Source organism: Budorcas taxicolor, chromosome 2, assembly GCF_023091745.1.
Source record: "Budorcas taxicolor isolate Tak-1 chromosome 2, Takin1.1, whole genome shotgun sequence".
In the NCBI taxonomy this organism is placed as follows: Eukaryota; Metazoa; Chordata; class Mammalia; order Artiodactyla; family Bovidae; genus Budorcas; species Budorcas taxicolor.
The window spans coordinates 177679238-177698503 of record NC_068911.1 but is presented as its reverse complement, the minus strand read 5'-3'; the positions used below and the strand labels follow the sequence as shown (position 1 = coordinate 177698503).

Genomic DNA, 19266 nt, shown 5'->3' with positions numbered 1-19266 from the left:
GCCCAGAACTGCCAGCCCAACCGCCCCCCAGCACCCTCAAAGGCTCGTGAGCTGAAGCCCTGGCTGACCACCTCTTCCAGGAAAACGGCCCCTGGCCCATCACCCCCACTTGGGACTTGTCCTCCCCGGGGCCTGAGGCCACTCTCCCTGGAGCCCGGGAACCAGCTGCAGCAAACACTCACCTCTCAGAGGCCCTGAGCCCTGTGATTCACCTACCTCACTGCCCATCACCCCCTTGGCACCCCTCACCCCCCAAGGAGGGGCCCAGGCGCACCCAGGCCTGCTCCGTCCACCACACGCAGCCTAGTAAACGGTACTCCCAGGTGGCCTGTGGTGGTCTTCCTTCCCCAGATGCCAGGCTCTGGGGAATGGGGAGGGATGGGAGTCAGGCCCCAGGTGGGCCTGAGGGCTCAGAGTGTGGGAGATCTAGGCTGGAGGGGGCTGTGTCTGCTGGCCTGTCCCTGCCTAGCCTCCCGGGCCTCTGAGTTCTTCAACCTGTTTTCTCTGTGACGGCTCCATACCTGGTGGTAAGGATGCAGCGGCGAGAAAAGACCCTCCAACGGGGTCCCCGCTCTGTGGCGCTCAGCAAGAAGCAGGACAGTTAAGGTTCAGACCTTGGTTCTGCACCTCCGCTCCCCTGTGCCACACTTACCTTATCTGTGCAATGGGACGATAGTACCACCACTTCTCATGCCCTTCTAAGGAGCAAATAAAATGGTGTGGCTATGGAGGTTACCCCAAGTGTGGCGGCAGTAAAAGCTCCATGAAGGTTAGCTTTGGTCATTTTTTGATGGCGGAGGACAATCAGATTCCCCTGGAAATCGGGGAGACCTTCCAGGGGGAGGTGACACGGCAGACGGATGAGCAGGAGATAACCCCGGGGAAGTAAGGGTGTTGCAGGTGGGAAGGGTGGAGAGGAGGGCAGAGCTTAGCCCGGAGCTCTAGCTCCTCTGCCGCAGCCTCGATGTGTCTACCAGACCCCATGCCGAGTCCACTTCCTCTTGGCCACAACCTTGTGGGGGCCTGGGGACAAAGCTCCCCTCTGGCCCCACACACCGCTCCCTGGCCTGCCCAGGTCCCAGGAGCCATCGGGGTGGGAGGCACCAGGTGAGGCTGAAGGCTGGTAGGGAGGAGGCGGGCCTCAGCGTGAGCCTGTCTCTCAGCATCTTCCTTCTCCAGCCTCAGGGGATGCCTGGCCCAGTCTGGTGCCACAAATACTGCCAAGGGCAGCTCTTCTCTCCACCCTGCCCCACACTGTGCTGGGCACCTGGGGTGGACCAACTCTGGTCCTCACCTTCAAGGAGGGGAGGTGGTTGCCGGGCTGTGGAGGGAAGGACTGTGGCCAGAAGGTACAATCTGCTGGAGGAACGAGGCAATCGGGGAAGGCTTCCTGGAGGAGGGCCCTGGAGCGGTCGAGGGAACAGTGTGTGCAAAGGCCGGGGGTGGGAGTCAGGGCTGCCCCCTACGTGGGGCTGATGTGAAGGCGGTGGTGGGGGCTGGGCCGGATGCCCAGGCTGGTGGCAGGCGGCTGGATTTGGCAGGGGCGGGTGGAGAGAAGGAGGGAACTGGGGTCTAGGGTTCAGCTGGGGCGAGGGGGCCCCGTCACCTCAGCTCCATCCTGGATGGGCCTGCAGCTGACATTTGCTGAGCACACGCTGTGTGGGGTCCGGGCCGTACCCTCTCGCTGCCCACAACCCCCTCGGAGGGAGGTGCGGTCGTGGCCATTTTCCAGATGGGAAAACAGGCTCGGAAGAGCTAAGCAGCGTGCCCAGGGCCTGGGGCCAGAAGCAGTTCCTTCTGCCTGAGGCCACTCACTGCAGACACCACCCCCACCCCCCGCCCCCGGCGGCCGTCAGAGGCCCCGCCCTTGGCTGGGGGTCCAGCCCCACCCTTGCCCGTGGGGGCGGCACCACCCTGTTGGGCTCAGGCCCCCTCCCCACTGTCCCGAGCAGCACCTCCCACACCCACGTGCCAGCTGCTTCAGTGCCCTTTGCAGCCAGGGTCTGGCTCCACCCAGCGCTGTGCTGGGCTGGCGGCCCCCCAGCCAGAGGACCTGGGGGCTCAGCGTGAAGCCAGGTGCGGGCCTGGGCTTGAGCTGGGCGAGAAAGAGACACAAGCTAGCCCGGCCGCTGCCCTGGGGGGTGCCAGCCCAGCCCCTGCCCTGGGGGGTGCCAGCCCGGCCCCTGCCCTGGGGGGTGACGCAATCCTTTCCTTCTGGGGAACACCCTGTCTGGTGGGGTGACGGCTCTTGCTTGCAGGCACCACCCAGTCTAACAAGAGCTCTGTCTTTCCTCCTCAGCGAGTCCCATGGAGACACGGGCATGCCCTGTCTGACGGAGGCCATCGTGGTAGTGGGCTCACAAGGCAGGTTTGCCAGGTGAAGGCTCATCAGCGTGTCCACCCACACGTGTCCACCCAGGGGACGCCCTGGGTTCCTCCCAAAGTGGGCAGACCAGTCTGACCGTCGTTCAGTTCTACTGCCCAGACTGGGCTGTGCTCACTGGCCGGTGAGGTCCCCGAGGTGAAAGGTCCCGGGTGGACTGCCTTTCTCCCCTGGCTGCATGGCCTTCAGTCCCCGAAGCTAAGAGAAAGCAGAAATCTACAGTCCCCTCGCTTCACCCCTCCTCCTGCTGCACTTGGCTCTCATCGGAGAGGAATGGTGGGACCACAGGGCTCCCTGAAACAGAAGGACCTGCATGTCCAAGCGTCAGCCACATCAGTTAGCGTTAGTCCCATGGCAGGGAGTGGGGAGAAGCTAAAGAGCCCTGATGGCAGAAAGCGAAGAGAAACTAAAGAGCCGCTTGATGAGGGGGAAAGAGGAAAAAGCTGGCTTAAAACTCGACTTTCTAAAAGCTAAGATCACGAATTCCGGCCCCATGGCAAACAGCTGGGGAAACAATGGAAACAGTGAAAGACTTCATTTGGGCTCCAAAGCCACTGCAGATGGTGACTGTGGTCATGAAATTAAAAGACTCTTGCTCCTTGGGAGAAAAGCTATGACCAACCTAGACAGCGTATTAAAAAGCAGAGACATTACTTTGCCGACAGTGTCAATCTAGTCAAAGCTATGGTTTTTCCAATGGTCATGTATGGATGTGAGAGCTGGACGATAAAGGTTGAGTGCTGAAGAATTGATGCTTTTGAACTCTGGTGTTGGAGAAGACTCTTGAGAGTCCCTTGGACTGCAAGGAGATCAAACCAGTCCATCCTAAAAGAAATATTTATTGGAAGGACGGATGCTAAAGCTGAAGTTCCAGTACTTTGGCCACCTGATGCGAAGAGCCAACTCATTGGAAAAGACCCTGATGCTGGGAAAGAGTGAGGGCAGGAGGAGGAGGGGACGACAGAGGATGAGATGGTTGGGTGGCATCACTGACTCGATGGACATGAGTTTGAGCAAACTCCGGGAGTTGGTGATGGACAGGGAGGCCTGGTGTGCTGCAGTGTTTGGGGTCGTGAAGAGTCGGACACAACTGAGCGACTGAACAGCAAGGGAGTGGGGAATGCCTTGTGCTGTGATTAACAATCCAGAGGATAACTACGAATCTGTCCCCCAGCCCCGTGCCACCCTTGACACAGCCACCCACCAGAGGCTCTGCACCCAGCGCACGTGAGGGCTCAAGAGACTTGTTGGCGAGTATTTCCCTACCTCCACCAGACCGTATACCAATATCCCCCGTGACCATCACGTCCCCAGGACAGGGGTGAACAAACGAGTGAGTGAATGCCTGAAACACAGTCCCTCGAGAAGCCCTCAAGCGGAGAGGCACGTAACCATCACACAACTGTTGGATTGTACAGTTTATTTATTTTATATATATTTAAATATTTAAATTTTATTTAAGTATGAAAGTGTTAGTCTCTCTGTTGTGTCTCTTTGTGACCTCATCGACTACAGCCCTCCAGGCTCCTCTGTCCGTGGAACTCTCCAGGCAAGAATACTGGAGCGGGTTGCCATTCCCTTCTCCAGGGGGCCTTCCCGATCCAGGGATCAGACCCAGGTCTCATGCACTGGGGGCAGATTCTTCACTGAGCCACCAGGGAGGCTCCTTATCTAAGCATAATTGATCTAAAAATGTGTTAGTTTAAGGTGTACGGTAGAGTGACTCCATTAAACATATGGATTTCTACACCTTATTTTTTACGGCTATACCAAGCAGCATGTGGGATCTTACTTCCCTGCTGCTAAGTCGCTTCAGTCGTGTCCGACTCTGTGTGACCCCGTAGACGGCAGCCCACCAGGCTCCCCTGTCCCTGAGATTCTCCAGGCAAGAACACTGGAGTGGGTTGCCATTTCCTTCTCCAATGCAGGAAAGTGAAAAGTGAAAGTGAAGTCGCTCAGTCGTGTCCAACCCTTAGCGACCCCGTGGACTGCAGCCCACCAGGCTCCTCTGTCCATGGGATTTTCCAGGCAAGAGTACTGGAGTGGGGTGCAATTGCCTTCTCCACTGACCAGGGATCAAAATCGTGTCCCCTTGCAGAGGATGTGTGGAGTCCTAAACGCTGGGTCGCTGGGGAAGTCCCTGCATTTGAACACTAAATGGGTGAGCTGAATGTGAATTGTATCTCGGTAAAGCTGTCTGAATAAACATCACATCAGCTATTTTTAAAACTCGAATGGTGAGTTATGGGTTATGAAAATGAATCTTGCAACATTGCTGCTGACACAGTTACTACAAAATAACCTGTGTCCATGTGCGTGAGGAATGGGTGGCCAGTTAGGTGAGTGGAGGAAGTAAAGGATTTCATTCATTAGACTTGTCAGACATACACACACATATACACACGTATGCACACACACATACGCACATATCCATGTGCACGCATATATATGATATTTAGTCATTCACAAGGAAGGTAGAGAATGGTCATATGAGTGTGTTCATGAAGTACTATTTTATTATTTAAAGTCATATTTTAAATTACTTAAGAAAGAGTAGGAAATTCAAACAAAAATGTTAAAAATACTGTCCCACATTTAAATATCTTTCAGAAAATTTCTTTAATGAGCTTATATAAAACACTATTTGTATTCTGAAATTCCCATCTTTTTAAAAAGCTAATTAGAGTTGAAGTGACAGAAATTATGTCCAAACTTTTTATAAAACAAGAAAAATTTTCAACAATGAATTTTAAAAGAATATCAATAGACCACCTGTTTTGTGAACAGCTGAAAAGTGATTTGCAGAATCAATAAGAAACCTCTCACTCATGAAGTAGTTTTGTCTTAAGCATCGACTTGACATGGTGTAATTAAGTATAATCTGGATTTCCTGCTGAAGGTTTTACAGGTTTTAGTTACATTGAGAAAAAATGGTGACACATTTTAATTTATAATATTGAACTTCTATAATTAATATTTATCATGTTTAATAATACTGTTTGGAATGAGACATACTGTCTTGTAATATTTTGCTACAGATACTTAAAATAACAAGCAACAATCACTGGTCAGAAGAAAAAGGTCCCCTCTCAGAGGCGCCAGCCAGGGGAGTAGGGTGAGCGAGGGGGCCGGCTACCCTGGGGGGCAGGCTGCCTGCTTCTGCCTGTGCTGAGGGCTTAGAGCAAAGGCTGCCCGGCCCCTCGGGGCCGCGGGGAGGGGGTGGCAGTGCAGAGGAGCCCACAGCAGGCCCACAGGCCTGGGCTACCCTCCCGGTGGAATGGTCCCCTCGGGCCTGCCCTACAGCACAGCGGCTGCTTGCTCCAGGATCTGAATGAATGAAGGTTTGAGGACAGAGCCTTGGAATCTGGGGCTCAGGAAGGGTTCCATCCGAGAGGCTGGACTGTTAAGGTTGCAGCAAGAGGGGAGTGGAAGGGCCGTGCAGAAGGAATCCCCGGGTCACCCGCTGGAGCCCTCGTGCTTCTAGAGACGGAGAACATCACTGGTGCCAGGCGTACCAGGGCGACTCCGGTGGGGCTGAGATCAGAAGGCGGGCGAGATCGGAAGCCCCGGGCCCAGACCAGACTCCTGCTGCCCCTCCCTCGCCTCAGCGACCTCCCATCATCCGTCAAGTGCCAAGCAAGCACCTCGGGTGCCCCTGGAGGGGGCATGTGATGCTGCCCCCAAGCCCCAGGAGTCAGCCACAGCAGGGGACCCAGGGAGCCCCCGACCCCCCACAGCCCGTGTGCGGCTTCCCCAGCCTAGCGTCCCTCTGCAGAATGCCAGGGGCCTACCGGCCACCACGATGCCCAGCTCCGTGCGAGCAGGGTCAGGACTGGCCAGGGGGTGGCCCTCAGCCAGGGGCTCACACCGCTCTCCTGCCACTTGCTTCCCCTCGCCGGGGACATCTGGTCTCTGACCCCATGGTTCCTCATCACACCAGTCTGACTCAGAGCCGGAAAACAGCAGCGACGGCCCTTCCAGTGACGGCAGATTCTAGACTAGTAAGGTCAGGCCTCTCATACGTCATAAGAGTTACAGCTTCTGGCTTATCAAGTGTTACTCCTGACCCCGGGGCTGAACACCTACTAACAATGAGCTCACTTGTCTGAGCCAGGCATTCTGCCCCCAGGAGCCGAGAGGATGTCAGCTTGGCGGCACACCTGGAGGACTGTCCCTGGCTCCACCCGCCTTCACTTGTCCACCTCCCTCATCTCCACCTGAAGGTCCTTGAAAGGCACTGCGTCCAAGGGTCTCTCGTTCCCTGCCTCCATCTCAGCGGTGCTTTGCACTCAGAGACGCACCCCCATCTGGGAACTTTCTCATCAGACTCAGGGGAGAGAAGCCAGGACTGTGTCTGGACAGGTCATGCCTGTGCCCAGGTCTACCGAAGTGAAAGAGGATGGGGTTGGGGAGCCCCACCCCATCATGCCCGACCGCGTGACGGCCCCGGCTCTGCAGGACAGGCAGGGTGGGGTCTGTGCAGAGGCAGGCCCAGAGAAGCAGCCGCTCATTTGCTGTGTGGGCTCCACACTCCTGCCACCCGACACCTGCCGTGTCCCCCTGCCCCTGCTTGGGGTCAACCCTCCAGCGGGGCAGCCAGAGAGTCGCGTGTCCTGGGAACGTGGGGCAGGCGAGAAAGAACACAAGGCTGACTGCGTCCCAGTTTCTTTTTATTTATTTATTTTTTGTTTTTTTTTCTTTCTTTTTTTTTTTAAGTATGGAAGCTCAAGTATAAGATGTAGATTTTTTTTAAGCTTTACAAAAAAACAAAATAAAACAAAAACTCCTTTTGCATTCCATAAAAATTGACAGAAAAGCACCTGGCGAGAGGAGCAGGGCGGCCCGCAGGCCCCGCCCCCACCGCGGGCCGAGCTGAGGGCCACCTCTCCTTTCTCCCAGAGCTGTCCCCTGTCCCCCGCCGGCCCCCAGCCCCAAGCAACTCCCAAACACACGTGGAATCAGATTTCCAGTTTTTCTTCTATCTTTCACACACCACAGTTATTTCATAAAATTTTTTTGTTTTACATTTTTTACACCAATGTAACAAAAAGGTGGGAGGGGAGGGAGGCAGACAGACAGTGTATTTTTATGCCGATAAATGGGTGGGGGGGGGGCCGGGGCGGACAGAAAACACGGTCTCTATGGGAATACCGAGTTGTGATAGCAAAACGTGGTGGGGGAAGGAGGCCTCCGAGACCAGGGGTGTTTACCGGGTTTATTCTCGGGAGAGATGGCGCTGCGGTGGTGATGCGAGTTGTTGTGTGGCCTGTCGGGGAGGGAAGGGACGAGGCAGGGAGCAGGAAACGAGTGTCTAAGAAAGGAGCCTAACAGCGCACGGCGTCTCCGGTCAGTGGGGAGCAGAGGCTTTTAACACTGCTGCTTTCTCTTCAAAGCCTCCACCAGGTCATTCTTAAGAGCTTCTTGTTTTGATTTGTCTGCGAAAGTCTGCACAGACCTGTGGGGTGGAGAGGGGGAAGAATCGTCATGAGCAGGCAGAAGAGAAAAGGAAAAGAGGGTGAGAGCTGCCATGCGGTGCGTCCGGGGTGGGGGGGCCGGGCGCCCCTCCACCCACGTCGCCTCTAGGAGCGGAGCTGCAAGCCGTGCGGGAAGGTCGGAGGGTGCGGAGGGGCCCAGAGCCGGAGGCTGGCCCCTCAGCACCTCACCGGTCCCTGCAGGGGAGGCCACGGCCCAGCCCTGCCCCAGGCTGGCTGTGACCTGGACTCTGGGCACACGTCACAACATGGGCCTGAACCACAAGTGGCTTCCGGGTCAACTCCTGGATTTGTGGGGAAACGCTCGTGTGAGTGCACGGACACGGGTTAGACGAGGTGAGCAACAGCTAAGCTTTGTGGACACTGTGTCATTTGTCATTCTTAAGTGATTCCCAAGCACACTTCACTCTCACAAGCATCACAGAGGAGTCCGAGCATCAGTCCCAATTTACAGATGAGGAAACTGAGGCTCTGAGAAATGCTGCTGGCAATGACCTTAGTGACCCTGGTCAAGGCTCCCCAATGTACAGGCTAACCAGGGGCTTGTTAAACTATGTACAGCCTTTATAGCAGTCTCAAGGCAGGGGAGAGCAAGGGCGGCAGGCTGCCTGGCAGGACCACGGTGGAGCCACAGGAACCTCAAGCTTGACACGTGCTGGCTGTGAAGCCGCACAGGAAGCAGAGACCAGACAATAACCCCTCAAGCCAGTGCCAAACGGGGCTTAAGTACAATGAGGTAGGACCAGGAGCATCCATATGGAATGCTGGCTACTGAGTCCTGGGAACACCATGGGAAGCGCCCTCAGAAGGTAAAGAGGGTGGCAGAGACAAGACTCTCAGAGAGTCTGTGTACAGCTAAAAAGCCTCCCATGAGAAATGCTGGCATTTCGGCTGATGCTGCGGGACACACGCTTCTGAGCGCTCGCTCTGCTCTGCGGCAGCTCCCACGGCTTCCTGGCTGGAGCCGTGCTGGCTCTTCCAGGAGAGGCACGCCAGGCCTGGGCTGCACCCAGCACCCCCACCCCCACCCCCACCCCCGACAAGGAGAAATGTCCAGAGGGAGGACCGGTAAGGGACAGAAGGTTAGGCCAGAGCAGCTGGAGGCAGGAAGGGAGAGCGCTTGTTCAGGGAAAGGAGCTCAGGAAGGTCATGGCCAAGCCACCAGGAACCAGTGTCTGCAGGAGGCTCTGTGTGTGTGTCTCAGACAGAAGTCGCCAGGCTGGGCAGCAGGGCATGGGGGCGCGGGGGTCCCATATCCCCACAGGGCCTGGCCAAGGGGAGGGGTCCAGAAGATTCTAGACCCACCCTGGAAGAGGAGGGCCTGGGGAGAACTGTACTGTATGGCGCGCTTTTAAAGGCAGGGAGACAACCCAGGCCCGACGCCGGCGCGCACCCAGACCAGACGGCTGCAGCCACAGCAGAGGAGCCTCCTGGTTGCACAAGGGCCGCCCCCGAGCTTCTTCTGGGCTGGGGCCCCGTGTCCAGCTCCCGGGCCTGGGAGGAAGCCCCTACTCCCGGGCTCTGCAGCCCTGCTCAGCCCGGCATCCCCCCTCCTCTCTGGGGGTGCTGCCGGCTTTTGCACATCCGTATCCATCACATGCTCAAGTCATGTTCTTGGGTGTCGTCCACAAGCAAGACTTTCCCCTCTGTCAAGCGTAAGGCATTTAGGAGGATGGGTGCAGCTCATTGGGGGCGGAGGGCAGTGCTGGTCCCGGCGGCTCCAGGGGCACCTGGTCTGGGGGCACCAGGCCTGGCTCAGACATTACAGCCCCGCTCCGGGCTTCCCTGGTGGCTCAGACATTAAAAATCGGCCTGCAGTGTGGGACAGCTGGGCTCCATCCCTGGGTCAGGAAGATCCCCCGGAGGAGGGAATCTTTACCCACTCCAGTATTCTTGCCTGGAGAATTCCATGGACAGAGGAGCCTGACAGGCTACAATCCATGGGGTCGCAGAGTCGGAGACGACTGGGCAACCAGCAGAGGGCTCTTAAGAGACCCAGCTCTGCGTCCCACTCTTAGGCCCAGGGCAGTACACCTCAGATCAGCTGACCCAGGCAACTGCCCCCTGAAAAGGGATCTTTTTGAGCTTCTGGGGTCCTTGGTGGAAAGGTGGCAAAGCTCCAGCTGCACACAGAGCAGACAGAGAGGCCGCCCCAGCCTCCGGCGAAGCAGGCAGCCCCTGGGAGCGGCGTGGGTGACCGTGACCCTGGCCTGCCGGCCTGCCCCACATGCAGCCCTGCCTGGAGTGCCAAGCACACACACTGCACACGTGATTCGGGCCCTGTTACGCAGGGCGAAGTCGGCAGTTACGGGGCGGCTCCTGGCCGAGCAGACACGGGTTAGTGGTGTTTAAGGGGCTGGCAGGGTCTCGGCGGGCTGGTGAGTCCTGTTTAGTGGGGCGGCGCTCAGGCCTCTCGGGCAGGGTACCTGGAGCGGCTTAGTTATCGGGCTGGATGTGGGTCTGGCGCTGCGTCAGCACTTGGGAAAGCTCCCTCTGCAGCTGCAGGAACTTGGGGTTGTCGGGGATAACGTCAACAGATCTACAGAGAGCGCGCAGAGTGAGGGCCGTGGAGGAGCCCCAGCGTGGAGGAAGCGGGGGCCGCGGGCAGGAGACGGGGCGTCCCTGGGGCACAGCCGGTCAGGGCTGGGGGCGTCGGGGCTGCGGGGCTCGGGGGGTGGGGGGCAGCTGTGGCTCTCAGGGGCCCACCCAGCCCCGGCAGGCTCTCTGCGGCTCCCCTTGGTTCTCCAGCCGTTGCCTGGGATGGTGCAGGCCGACGGGTGTGTCTGGTGTGTCTGATGACGCAGGGGCCCCAGGCCGGGAAACTCTGAGCAGAGAGGACTCCCCAGGCCCCGGGCGCAACAGTCGGAGGAGAGCAATGCTGCGTGGGGTGAGCAGGGGAGTAAAGCCAGGGGCTAGACCAGGCTCCCCACAGACAGGGAATCAGAAAGGCAAGTCCAGAGCGGGCGCCACCCTTACAGCTGTCTGAGAGAGACTGAACTGCCTCCTCTAGGCGGACTCAAACCAGGGCCACCCCAGGCCACTTCCTGCCACTGCCCAGCCTAGAGGGGTCTGTCCACAGGGGGCCTGCAGGGCCTGGGGCCAAGGCCAGGCCACGAGCCCCTGGACTCGCGGGGTGGCGATGAGACTCAGACCCCATCCTCCCTGCCTCGGGCCCCCACCCCAGCTCCTGGACGGGTGGGACGCCCCCGAGAGGAGTCCCTGCTCTAAGGTCCCAGAGCTCGGGGTGGCAGAAGCTGCCTGAGACCTCAGGCTGGGACTCCAAGGCCGGGGCTCTCTCCCCCGCAGCCTCCACTGCCCTCTGTGACCGGAAGGACCCGGGGAGCCCCTGAGCCTCCCTCAGCCTTCGCTGAAGAACCGTGGGAACAAGGCATGGGGGGACTGGGGGTGGGGCCCTCTGCAGAAAGCAGCGGGCCGGGGCTCTCTCTGGGGGATGCTCCGCTGCCCGAAACCCAGCCAACTGGGGGCCGTGCAACCTGCTGCGTCTTAGGGTCAGACCTGGGGGTCCTCAGGCCCCAGGGCCGGCAGCTACACGGAGAATCTTCAGGCAGGACTGGGCCCACGGGACCGAGAGGTGGCTGCAGGAAGGAGGGCACCACGGCCGTGAAGGCGGACGGTCCCCAGGAGACAAACGGAGCAGCTCAGCACACACGTCTACCCTGAGAACAAGTCCTGCGCGTGGGGCTTTAGCTCGAAAACCTGCATTACCGACCCCGTCAGGCAGGCACTTCGGCCCTGGTTTGCAGAGGAGACTGGCCCCAGGCAGTGGAGCTGTTGAGCGGTGACCTGGGACCCACAACCCCCATCTCCTGGGTCCCACAGCCCGTGCTGCTGGGTACGTTACCTCAGCCCGTTGACGATGTCCTTTGTCTTCCCGAAGTAGATCTCGTTCAGCGTACTTCTGATTTTATTCTCCATGTCCTGGAAGGGAGGCGGCCAGTCAGGGGTGCGGTCAGGAGGCGCCTGCCCCACGGGCACCCTGCAGTCCCCGCGACGGCCACACGGGGGTGCGCGGGAGCCCCCGGCCAGGGCCTGGCCTGCCGTTAGTGCGGGAGACGCCCGAGCCCTGCCGTGGGCTCTGGGACAACTCTGCAGAGCAACCCCTTCTTCCGGAGGGCATGGGGAAGGGGGGGTGCTGAGGGCTGGCTGTGGAGGCGGGGCAGGGCTGAGGGCTTCCTGCGCTGAGTCCTCTGGGGGCAGCAGAGGAGGGGCCTCTGGCCCTGAGCCCGGCTCAGAAGGCACAGAAGACACCAGGCGGGGCCCGGAAACGGGCGCCGTGCTGCTGGAAGCTGGCGGGAAGCTGCCCGGGAGGCCCCGGGGGAGGCGGCCGCTCACCTCGACCAGGCGCCCGATGTTGGCTATGTGTGGCGAGCAGTCGCTCACGGTCTCATCCTTCTCCATCTGCAAGGGAACGGGAACACGGCTGAGTCAGAGCGCTGGGCGGGGGCGGCTGCCGGGCTGCACAGAACCTGCTGTCCTGGCCGTGGGAAGCCCGGCACGAGGGTCACAGGCCTGTCTCCGGGGGCATCTCCGGCTCCACAACACAGCCTCCCCGGCTCCACGGCGGGAGGGCACTCGTGGGGCTTCGGGCCATGATGTCATGGTGAGCCTCTAAGGTGCCTGCCAGTGGCGGCCGTGCCTGGCAGCTACAGAGGGAGGGGTGGGGGGGGGCAACAGCCCGGGTGTCAGACAGGGGACCCCAGGCTCAGGCCGAAGGGGCGACTCGCCCAAAGTCACACCCGCGGGGAAGGCAGAGCCCGGGTCACTGCCAGGCCCACTTCCCAGCCTGTGTTCCGTCTACTCCTGCTGAAGGCGCGGCTCCTCCTGGGGAGCGCGTGGCCAGAAAAGGACGCGCACCATCCACCACCTACAGCTACGAAAGCGCTGCAGGAGAGCCTCCGCTTAGCCGTCTGGTGGCCCAGCTCTTGCCTTCCTCTCTGCCACGCCTGTCGAGGGGGCACAGCTCTTTTCTCCCGACTTCCTGTCACTCATCCCAGTATTCTTCTTCTCAAATAATTCTCTCAGAGACCCTCCGCTATTTTCCAAATTGTCCAAACCAATGACTTTTTTGAACTTGTGTCTCTTTAGTATCTAACAACGTAGATGGCCCTTCTGCAGGGATGATGGGGGCTCTGGAGGAGAGGTGCCCAGCGAGTTGGTTCTGGCCCAGGGATGAGCCCTCTGAGGGCCGACAGGAAAGGGGAGAAGGCAACGAGGCCCCTGACGTGAACGCCGAGTCACGGCACGACACCACGACTGCCCGCACTTCCTCCCCATGTTCGGGGCTTATTCTCTCCACGATCACACATCCCTTCAAGGGCAGATGCAGCTGTGACGCTCACGGGCACCGAGCGGACCACTAGGCGCCCGATGCCGCCCACCCCGACCGGCGCCTGACTGCAGTCCCTGTCGCTGAGGAAACAGACCCTGGAGGTGCCTGAGAGACAGGACGCAGAGACAGGAGCCGGGTCAGGGAGGCAAGAGTGCAGGAGGAACTCAGATCAGTGAGAGAGCAGAGCGGAGGTGGACGGCTAACCACCTTCAGAGCCGGGGAACAGGGCAGGGCGGACGCCTGCGGTGGACGGCAGTCTGTGCAGAGGCTAAAGGCCTCCGTCGCCTCACTGGGTTTGACCTCTCTTACCGATGAATTTCAGGGTGACTTCTAGGCTGGGAAGGGTACAACACACCCAGTTAAGAGGGAGACAGAGCTGGAAGCAGGTGGTGATAGCAGAGAAACAGATCGTTTAAAATGATTAGGCTTCAGGGCCAGACAAATCTGACTCCGAGACACAGACCTCCCTGAAAAGCTAGAGGACGCTTCAGAGGTACCAGAACTCTGCAGAGGGCGGATGCTGACTCCACTCTCATGACAGAAGGCAAACACTGGCCTGACACTGATCCAGGCCACAACTTTTGATGGGACCAGTAAAAAAAAAAGCCATCTGCTGGAGCGTTTTCAAATCAGATGCTCCAGGAGCCAGTGTAGGCTGGCTGTGGACATGACCTACCGTGAGAGTCTCCAGTTTCTGGCGGTGACGGGGATGCTGGGCTGAGGAACACAGGCTCCTCGAGAGCGCGTCCTTGAGGCAGCTTCCCACCCAGGATCCCGCGGCTCTGGCTGGACCACAGCCCGCCAGCTCCCCGAGGCCGCCCGCAGGATTCCCTGCTGTGCCCTGGGTCTGTCTGTTTGTGCAGGACCTAAGGGAAGGCGCATAGGGTTTGTGGGGTGGGCCACCGGCGTCAAGGGTGGAGGTGATGGACGGGTCGCTCCCAGACAGAGGCACGGGTCGGTGGCGGAGCACAGAGCTTCCGGGCCTCGGTCTGTCTGCCCCTCCTCAGGACCACCACGCACCCGAGGAAGCAGGCGGGCAGACATCACAGAGCCTGCCCAGATGACAGCCCTGCTGGGCCTTCCGCTGCAGTGTGCCTGCGTGCACCCGGGCAAACGCAGACCACATACTTGGGCTCAGACGTTAATCTCACTGAAAGCAACATGGGGAACAGGCGCAGCAGAGAGACTTGTGGGTTTTGGGTGATTTCCCTTGACAAGAATACGAGATGCCTGCTAGGACGGCGTTCGTGCACCTTTCAGGATCAAAATGAAACTTCCTGGTGCCCAGGTCAGGGGCCGCGTGCCCACCCCCTTCCCTGATGGAGCTGCAGGGCCCCCTCTCAGCCCGGCCCCATCGGCACGGCTGGGTGCAGTCTGGGTTTCAGAGAGCCACGGACACGCTCTTCTGTGTCAAAGGTCTGCATGCCCCGAGCCCAAGAAATGGGAAAGCACGTGGGCGTTTCAGGCCAGGAGGAGGAGGACACAGGAGGTCGTGGCCGCGCTCTGAAACCTGCTGCCTGGCAGGGCGGTCCAGCGATGCCCGTCACTGCCGAGGGCGGCAGAGCTGTCACAGCGCCTGCTCACACAGCCAGGAGCTCCGGGTCCCCAGAGGGGTCCCCGGAGGAACAGGCGGCCCTGTGTCACGACGCTACAAGCTGGGGAGGAGGGAAACCAGAGTGGAGTGACAGTCTGGAAGCCAAGTCCTCGCCTTCCAAAGCCAGGATGCCAAGTCTCTGAGAGGGAAGATGCCTGGCTCTGAGCAGACTGCTCTGCGGAGGGCTGGCCAAGCCGGAGAAGGGGTGAGATGCCAGCAGGACCGGCTGCTCTGCCCCCACCCTGGGCCCCCCAGGCACTCTAGCCAAGGGTCCCGGGGAGACTCGATCTTCAGAGATTCCAGGGATCCCCACAAAGCAGGGGGTGTGCATGCTTGTGAACGTCACCACTTCAAGCATGAGAAGCGCCCCCACCGGGCAGAGTCACAGCATCCGTGAGATGCACTCGGCCCTGGCGGCTGGAGCGCGTACACACGTACTCAACAGGGGCCAGAACCCCGCCTGCCGGGGGAAGGACGGAGGCTGCCCACCCAATCCTGAAAGGTAATCTCGACACCAACACGCTGTCACCCAGGATTCTCTCCTCCCCCAGGGAGAAGGCTCCTGTGCCTGGCCTGATGGCTGCTCAGAGCTGCTCTTCTGGGCAAGGAGAGGCCTGGGGCTCTGGCCCAAGTGAATTACGTCCTCCCACAAATCAGTTTCCCCAGCTCCGCACGGCCGGTGGATCCCTGGCACACCCAGGGAAGCATGGAGGCGGTGAGCTCAATGAGAATCCCACCTTGAATGAGCATCTATCACCCAGAGCTGAGGCCAGGACCGGAGCCAAAGGGCTCAGGGCCGTGGGGTCAGTGATGCCCCATCGAGTGTTGGACAGCTTGGGCATCATCTCTGCTTCAGAATCGGAGCTGTCTTCCCACAAAGGGAGAGGCTGGCACTGCCAGGCTCTCAGAAGTCGAGAGGCCTGGGCAGGGGCATGAGCCTTCTCTGGGAGCAGACAAACTCTCTGGGAGGACCCAAGGGGCTGCGAAGCTCGAGGCCAGAAATCTGACCCCAAGGCAAAGGCCCAGCAGGGGCCCGGGGAAGGGAAGGAAGAGGGTGGGATGGGAGGGGGACAGGGGCCTGGCACACAGACGTGTTTCCACAGCCCCCCTTGACTCCCTCCACACCTGGTCAGGGTCAGCTCACTGGCAGTGCTGACCCACCAAAAACAAAGCTATTTTTGCAATGCGGATATTATTACATCTCATAAAAGCGGCTGCCAGAGGAAAACATTTTTATGGGCTGTGGTCGCACAGATGTTCCACAAGGTGGTTCCAGCCGAGTCTGAAGTCAGAGCCCAGCTTGCCCACCCCCGTCCGGTACCCCCGGCTCCCCTCTGCGGCCGGGAGACGCGGAGGACACGGGCCTGTTTAGAAAGCAGGCTGTTTCCCTCAAAAGGGAAAACGTGAGCAGAGTGCCGAGCAGCGCTTCTCCGGGACCCTGTGGGAAGCCAGCCTGGCAGGCGGCTCCCACTCTGCAGCCCCGGGGCCAGGCCTCGGCCCGGAAAGGCCTCCTTCTCCTTGCTGCTGCCGTGCTCGGGATGAGCCAACACCCGCCCCGGGCCCCGAGTGGCGCCGGGCTCCACGGCTACACAGTTCCCGGGATTCGCCTCAGGCCGGCTCCAGGTCAGCCTGGAGCTGGAGACCAGGGCCTGACATGCTGGCAAGCGGAAGATAGTGGCTGGACAGCCTCGCAGCAGAGCTTCCGTCCACCCAGTTCAGGAAAAATTTAATAGAGCCTAGCTTGCATGGTACATGGTACCAGCAGCAACAGCTACTATTTTATTTACCAGGCAGAACCTGTGCCTCAAGGCGGCTTTTATTTCTGCTCTAACAGTTTCCAAAGGGGCGTTATGGGCTCACTGGTAAAAATGCTGAACTTCAGAGAAGGGAAGTGGTTTGTCCAGGTCACACAGCTGGAAGGAGAATGGGCTGGGATTGGGACGACAGCCTGGATGATTCCAAAACCTGTTTTCTTCCAGGAGACTTCTCCATTTGCTCAACCTCATCCATGCTCCTTACAGGAAAAATCAAGGCCAGACCGCAATGCAGGGCTCAGACATTCCAAGCGGCTCCGTCCCTGCCCTGCCTGCCTCCCTGTCCCTGCCCTCCCTCAGATCTCCACTCCACTCCTGCCCGACCTTCCTGGTGGGGCACGGCACAGGGCGGCAGCCTCATGCTGGCTCGCCCCCTGGACCAAGCCAGGGCCGTTCCACCCCAGGTCACCCGACCTGCACGGGGGTGCCCCCAGAACCCACACCGTGAAGCCTCTCTACCCCGAACCTGGGAGCCTCAGAGAACAGGGACCAGCTGCAGCTGGGCCTCCCCCAGGAGAAGGCCCTCCCTGAACCACCCCCGGCCTGGTGCAGACCCGGCCTCCCCACATCTGCAAGGGAGGCCACGGGCCTCTGCCCGGCCCGAGCGCCCAGCAAGGGTCGAAGCGGGTTTCCCGGCCTTGACCCACAGGCAGGGGCGCCGGCTGGAGCCTCACTGCGTGCAGACGCTGCGCGGGGAGCAAGGGACTGGCCTCACCTCCCCGCCCCACGAGACATTCCACCTTTGTTGTTAAATATTTAGAATCTGAGGGAAAAAAAAAAATCAAACACACATCTGCAGGGCCCGGCCCATGGGTTTCCTTCCAGACACCCGCGGTCCCGCCTTTTCCCACGTCCCTCTGACACACAGCAGTGACCTCGCGGTGCGGCATCCTCGGGCGTGCTGGTGCTCAGCCGGCGGCCTTCCCGCAGGGGCCCGGGGGCCTGCGCCTGCCCTCGCCCCGACAAAGTCGGGCTGTGAGAGCCCCTGTGAAGACCACCCCCACTTGCTTCCCATGGCCCCACGGCTGCAGGGACTTGCCAAAACATCGTGTCCGCTCTGTCCTCCAGGGATGTGGGGCCCTAAGGGACGCCCTTCGGTGAGGAGGAAACAAAGGCAGGGCTGCAGGTGGCGGGGGAAGACGCTGTCGTCTGAGCATCCCCACTGCTGGTGGGTCAGCCAGGCGGGCACGCTCACCGAGAGGGAAAGACAGTCAGCGCAAGCAGCTCCTACTGTCCACACCGAGCAAGGAGGGCACGGAGGCAAAGCCCGAGGAGCCAAGGAAAGGGGCCCTCGGGGACCGGGGGGTGGGGCGGCAAATGCCACCAAGCCCGAGCCGGGGCCAGGCACCAGGCGACTTAGACCCTCATCTCCCAGCAAAGGGGCCCGGGCTCGATCCCCAGTCAGGGACCCAGACTCCATGTGCCACAGCTGCAGACCGCACATCCACTGCTAAGACCTGGCCCAGCCTGTCACTCAAGACAGGCAAGGGAAGCGGGAACGCTGGGGAGCCTGGGGCACCCCAGGAAGGGCAGCCCAGGCCGGGGTGGCTGTGGCGTGGCCAGGATGTGCTGGCGGCCCTCGAACCAGCTGGCGGTTCCTGACCCCTGGGGCCAGGGCGGCGGGGGCTCAGCACCGAGGCCCCGGAGAAACGGGGCCCTCCCTCCGCACACCCAGCGTCAGCAGCTGCAGCCTCACAGAGGTACTCATGCCAGGGAAGAGCCCTCTGAACCCAGGGCACACACCTTGGGGGGGTCACCCCAAGATCCTCTAACCTACCCCTCCTCTCCTCCTCCTGCTTCTGCCCTTCCTTGTATTTCCTGCCGTGACGCCCCTTCACTGACCCACTGGCCACAGGCCAGATGCCCTGGCCCCTGGCCACCCCTCTCCTGGGCGGGTCTAACGGCCCCCTCCTGCCAACCCGGCCTCCACTCCATGCACAGAGCCACCTATTGAAGATACACATCTGATCGGTCGACTGCTTAAAAATCTTAAAGGCCTCCTCACTGCTTCCGGCGGTGAAGGCGTCTCCTGTGGTCAACCTGGTTCCTACAAGAGACACCCAAAGGGCAGCACGGCTGAGCACGGCCCAGGGAGGCCTGGCCCCTCCAGGTGTGGCCCACTCACCCACGGCCGCTGCCCCGCAAAGAGTCCCTGGGTGCCCACGGGGCAGCGTCCTGTCTACACTGAGCCAACTGCTCAACGCACGAGTGTGCAAATGCTCACTGAGCATCTCACGAATACCAGGCACGGGGACAGGTTAAGACCAAAAGATGCACGTGGCAGAACGCAGCCTTTTCCCGTTTTCCTAAGGCGCAAACCTGGGTTCACGTCCCAGCTCTGCCCGCCACTTCGTTAAGTCACCACGGGGCAAACTACTGAAGAGCCGGAACCCCAGTTTCCTCACCTGCTAAGTGATGCTATGCTGTCCACAACCTGACCCGTGGAGACAGCCCACGCCACCCCAGTGTCCACCCTATTGCTGATCCGCTCGGCTTTCCTGGAACCCCCTGGCTTCCCGTCCAAGAGAACCAGAGGCGTTTCCCCCAAGGTTCACCTGGGACAAACAGCTAAACCCACAACTCTCATTTCCCCGTTGGCGCAGAAACTACACATCATTAACTTAGATTTCATC

At 60.0% G+C, this 19266-nt stretch overlaps 2 protein-coding genes across 2 annotated transcripts in view; one reads left to right on the top strand and one right to left on the bottom strand.

The window, feature by feature from the left end:
• The window catches only part of SLC66A1 (solute carrier family 66 member 1), a 17626-nt gene extending 16661 nt beyond the window's left edge, over positions 1-965 (top strand). Inside the window, exon 9 of the mRNA XM_052664346.1 lies at positions 1-965. This exon is cut by the window's left edge and continues 197 nt beyond it. The gene's annotated coding sequence lies outside the window, so the exon portion shown is untranslated.
• Positions 966-7040: 6075 nt separating this feature from the next.
• CAPZB (capping actin protein of muscle Z-line subunit beta) overlaps positions 7041-19266 on the bottom strand; it is a 138891-nt gene continuing 126665 nt past the window's right edge. Inside the window, exons 7-10 of the mRNA XM_052661088.1 lie at positions 12229-12294; positions 11738-11814; positions 10302-10414; positions 7041-7838 (exon numbers count right to left, since the gene is read on the bottom strand). Of these exons, the coding sequence (XP_052517048.1) occupies positions 10312-10414; positions 11738-11814; positions 12229-12294 (246 nt within the window). The 3' untranslated portion in view covers positions 7041-7838; positions 10302-10311. The remainder of the gene's footprint in view (positions 7839-10301; positions 10415-11737; positions 11815-12228; positions 12295-19266) is intronic.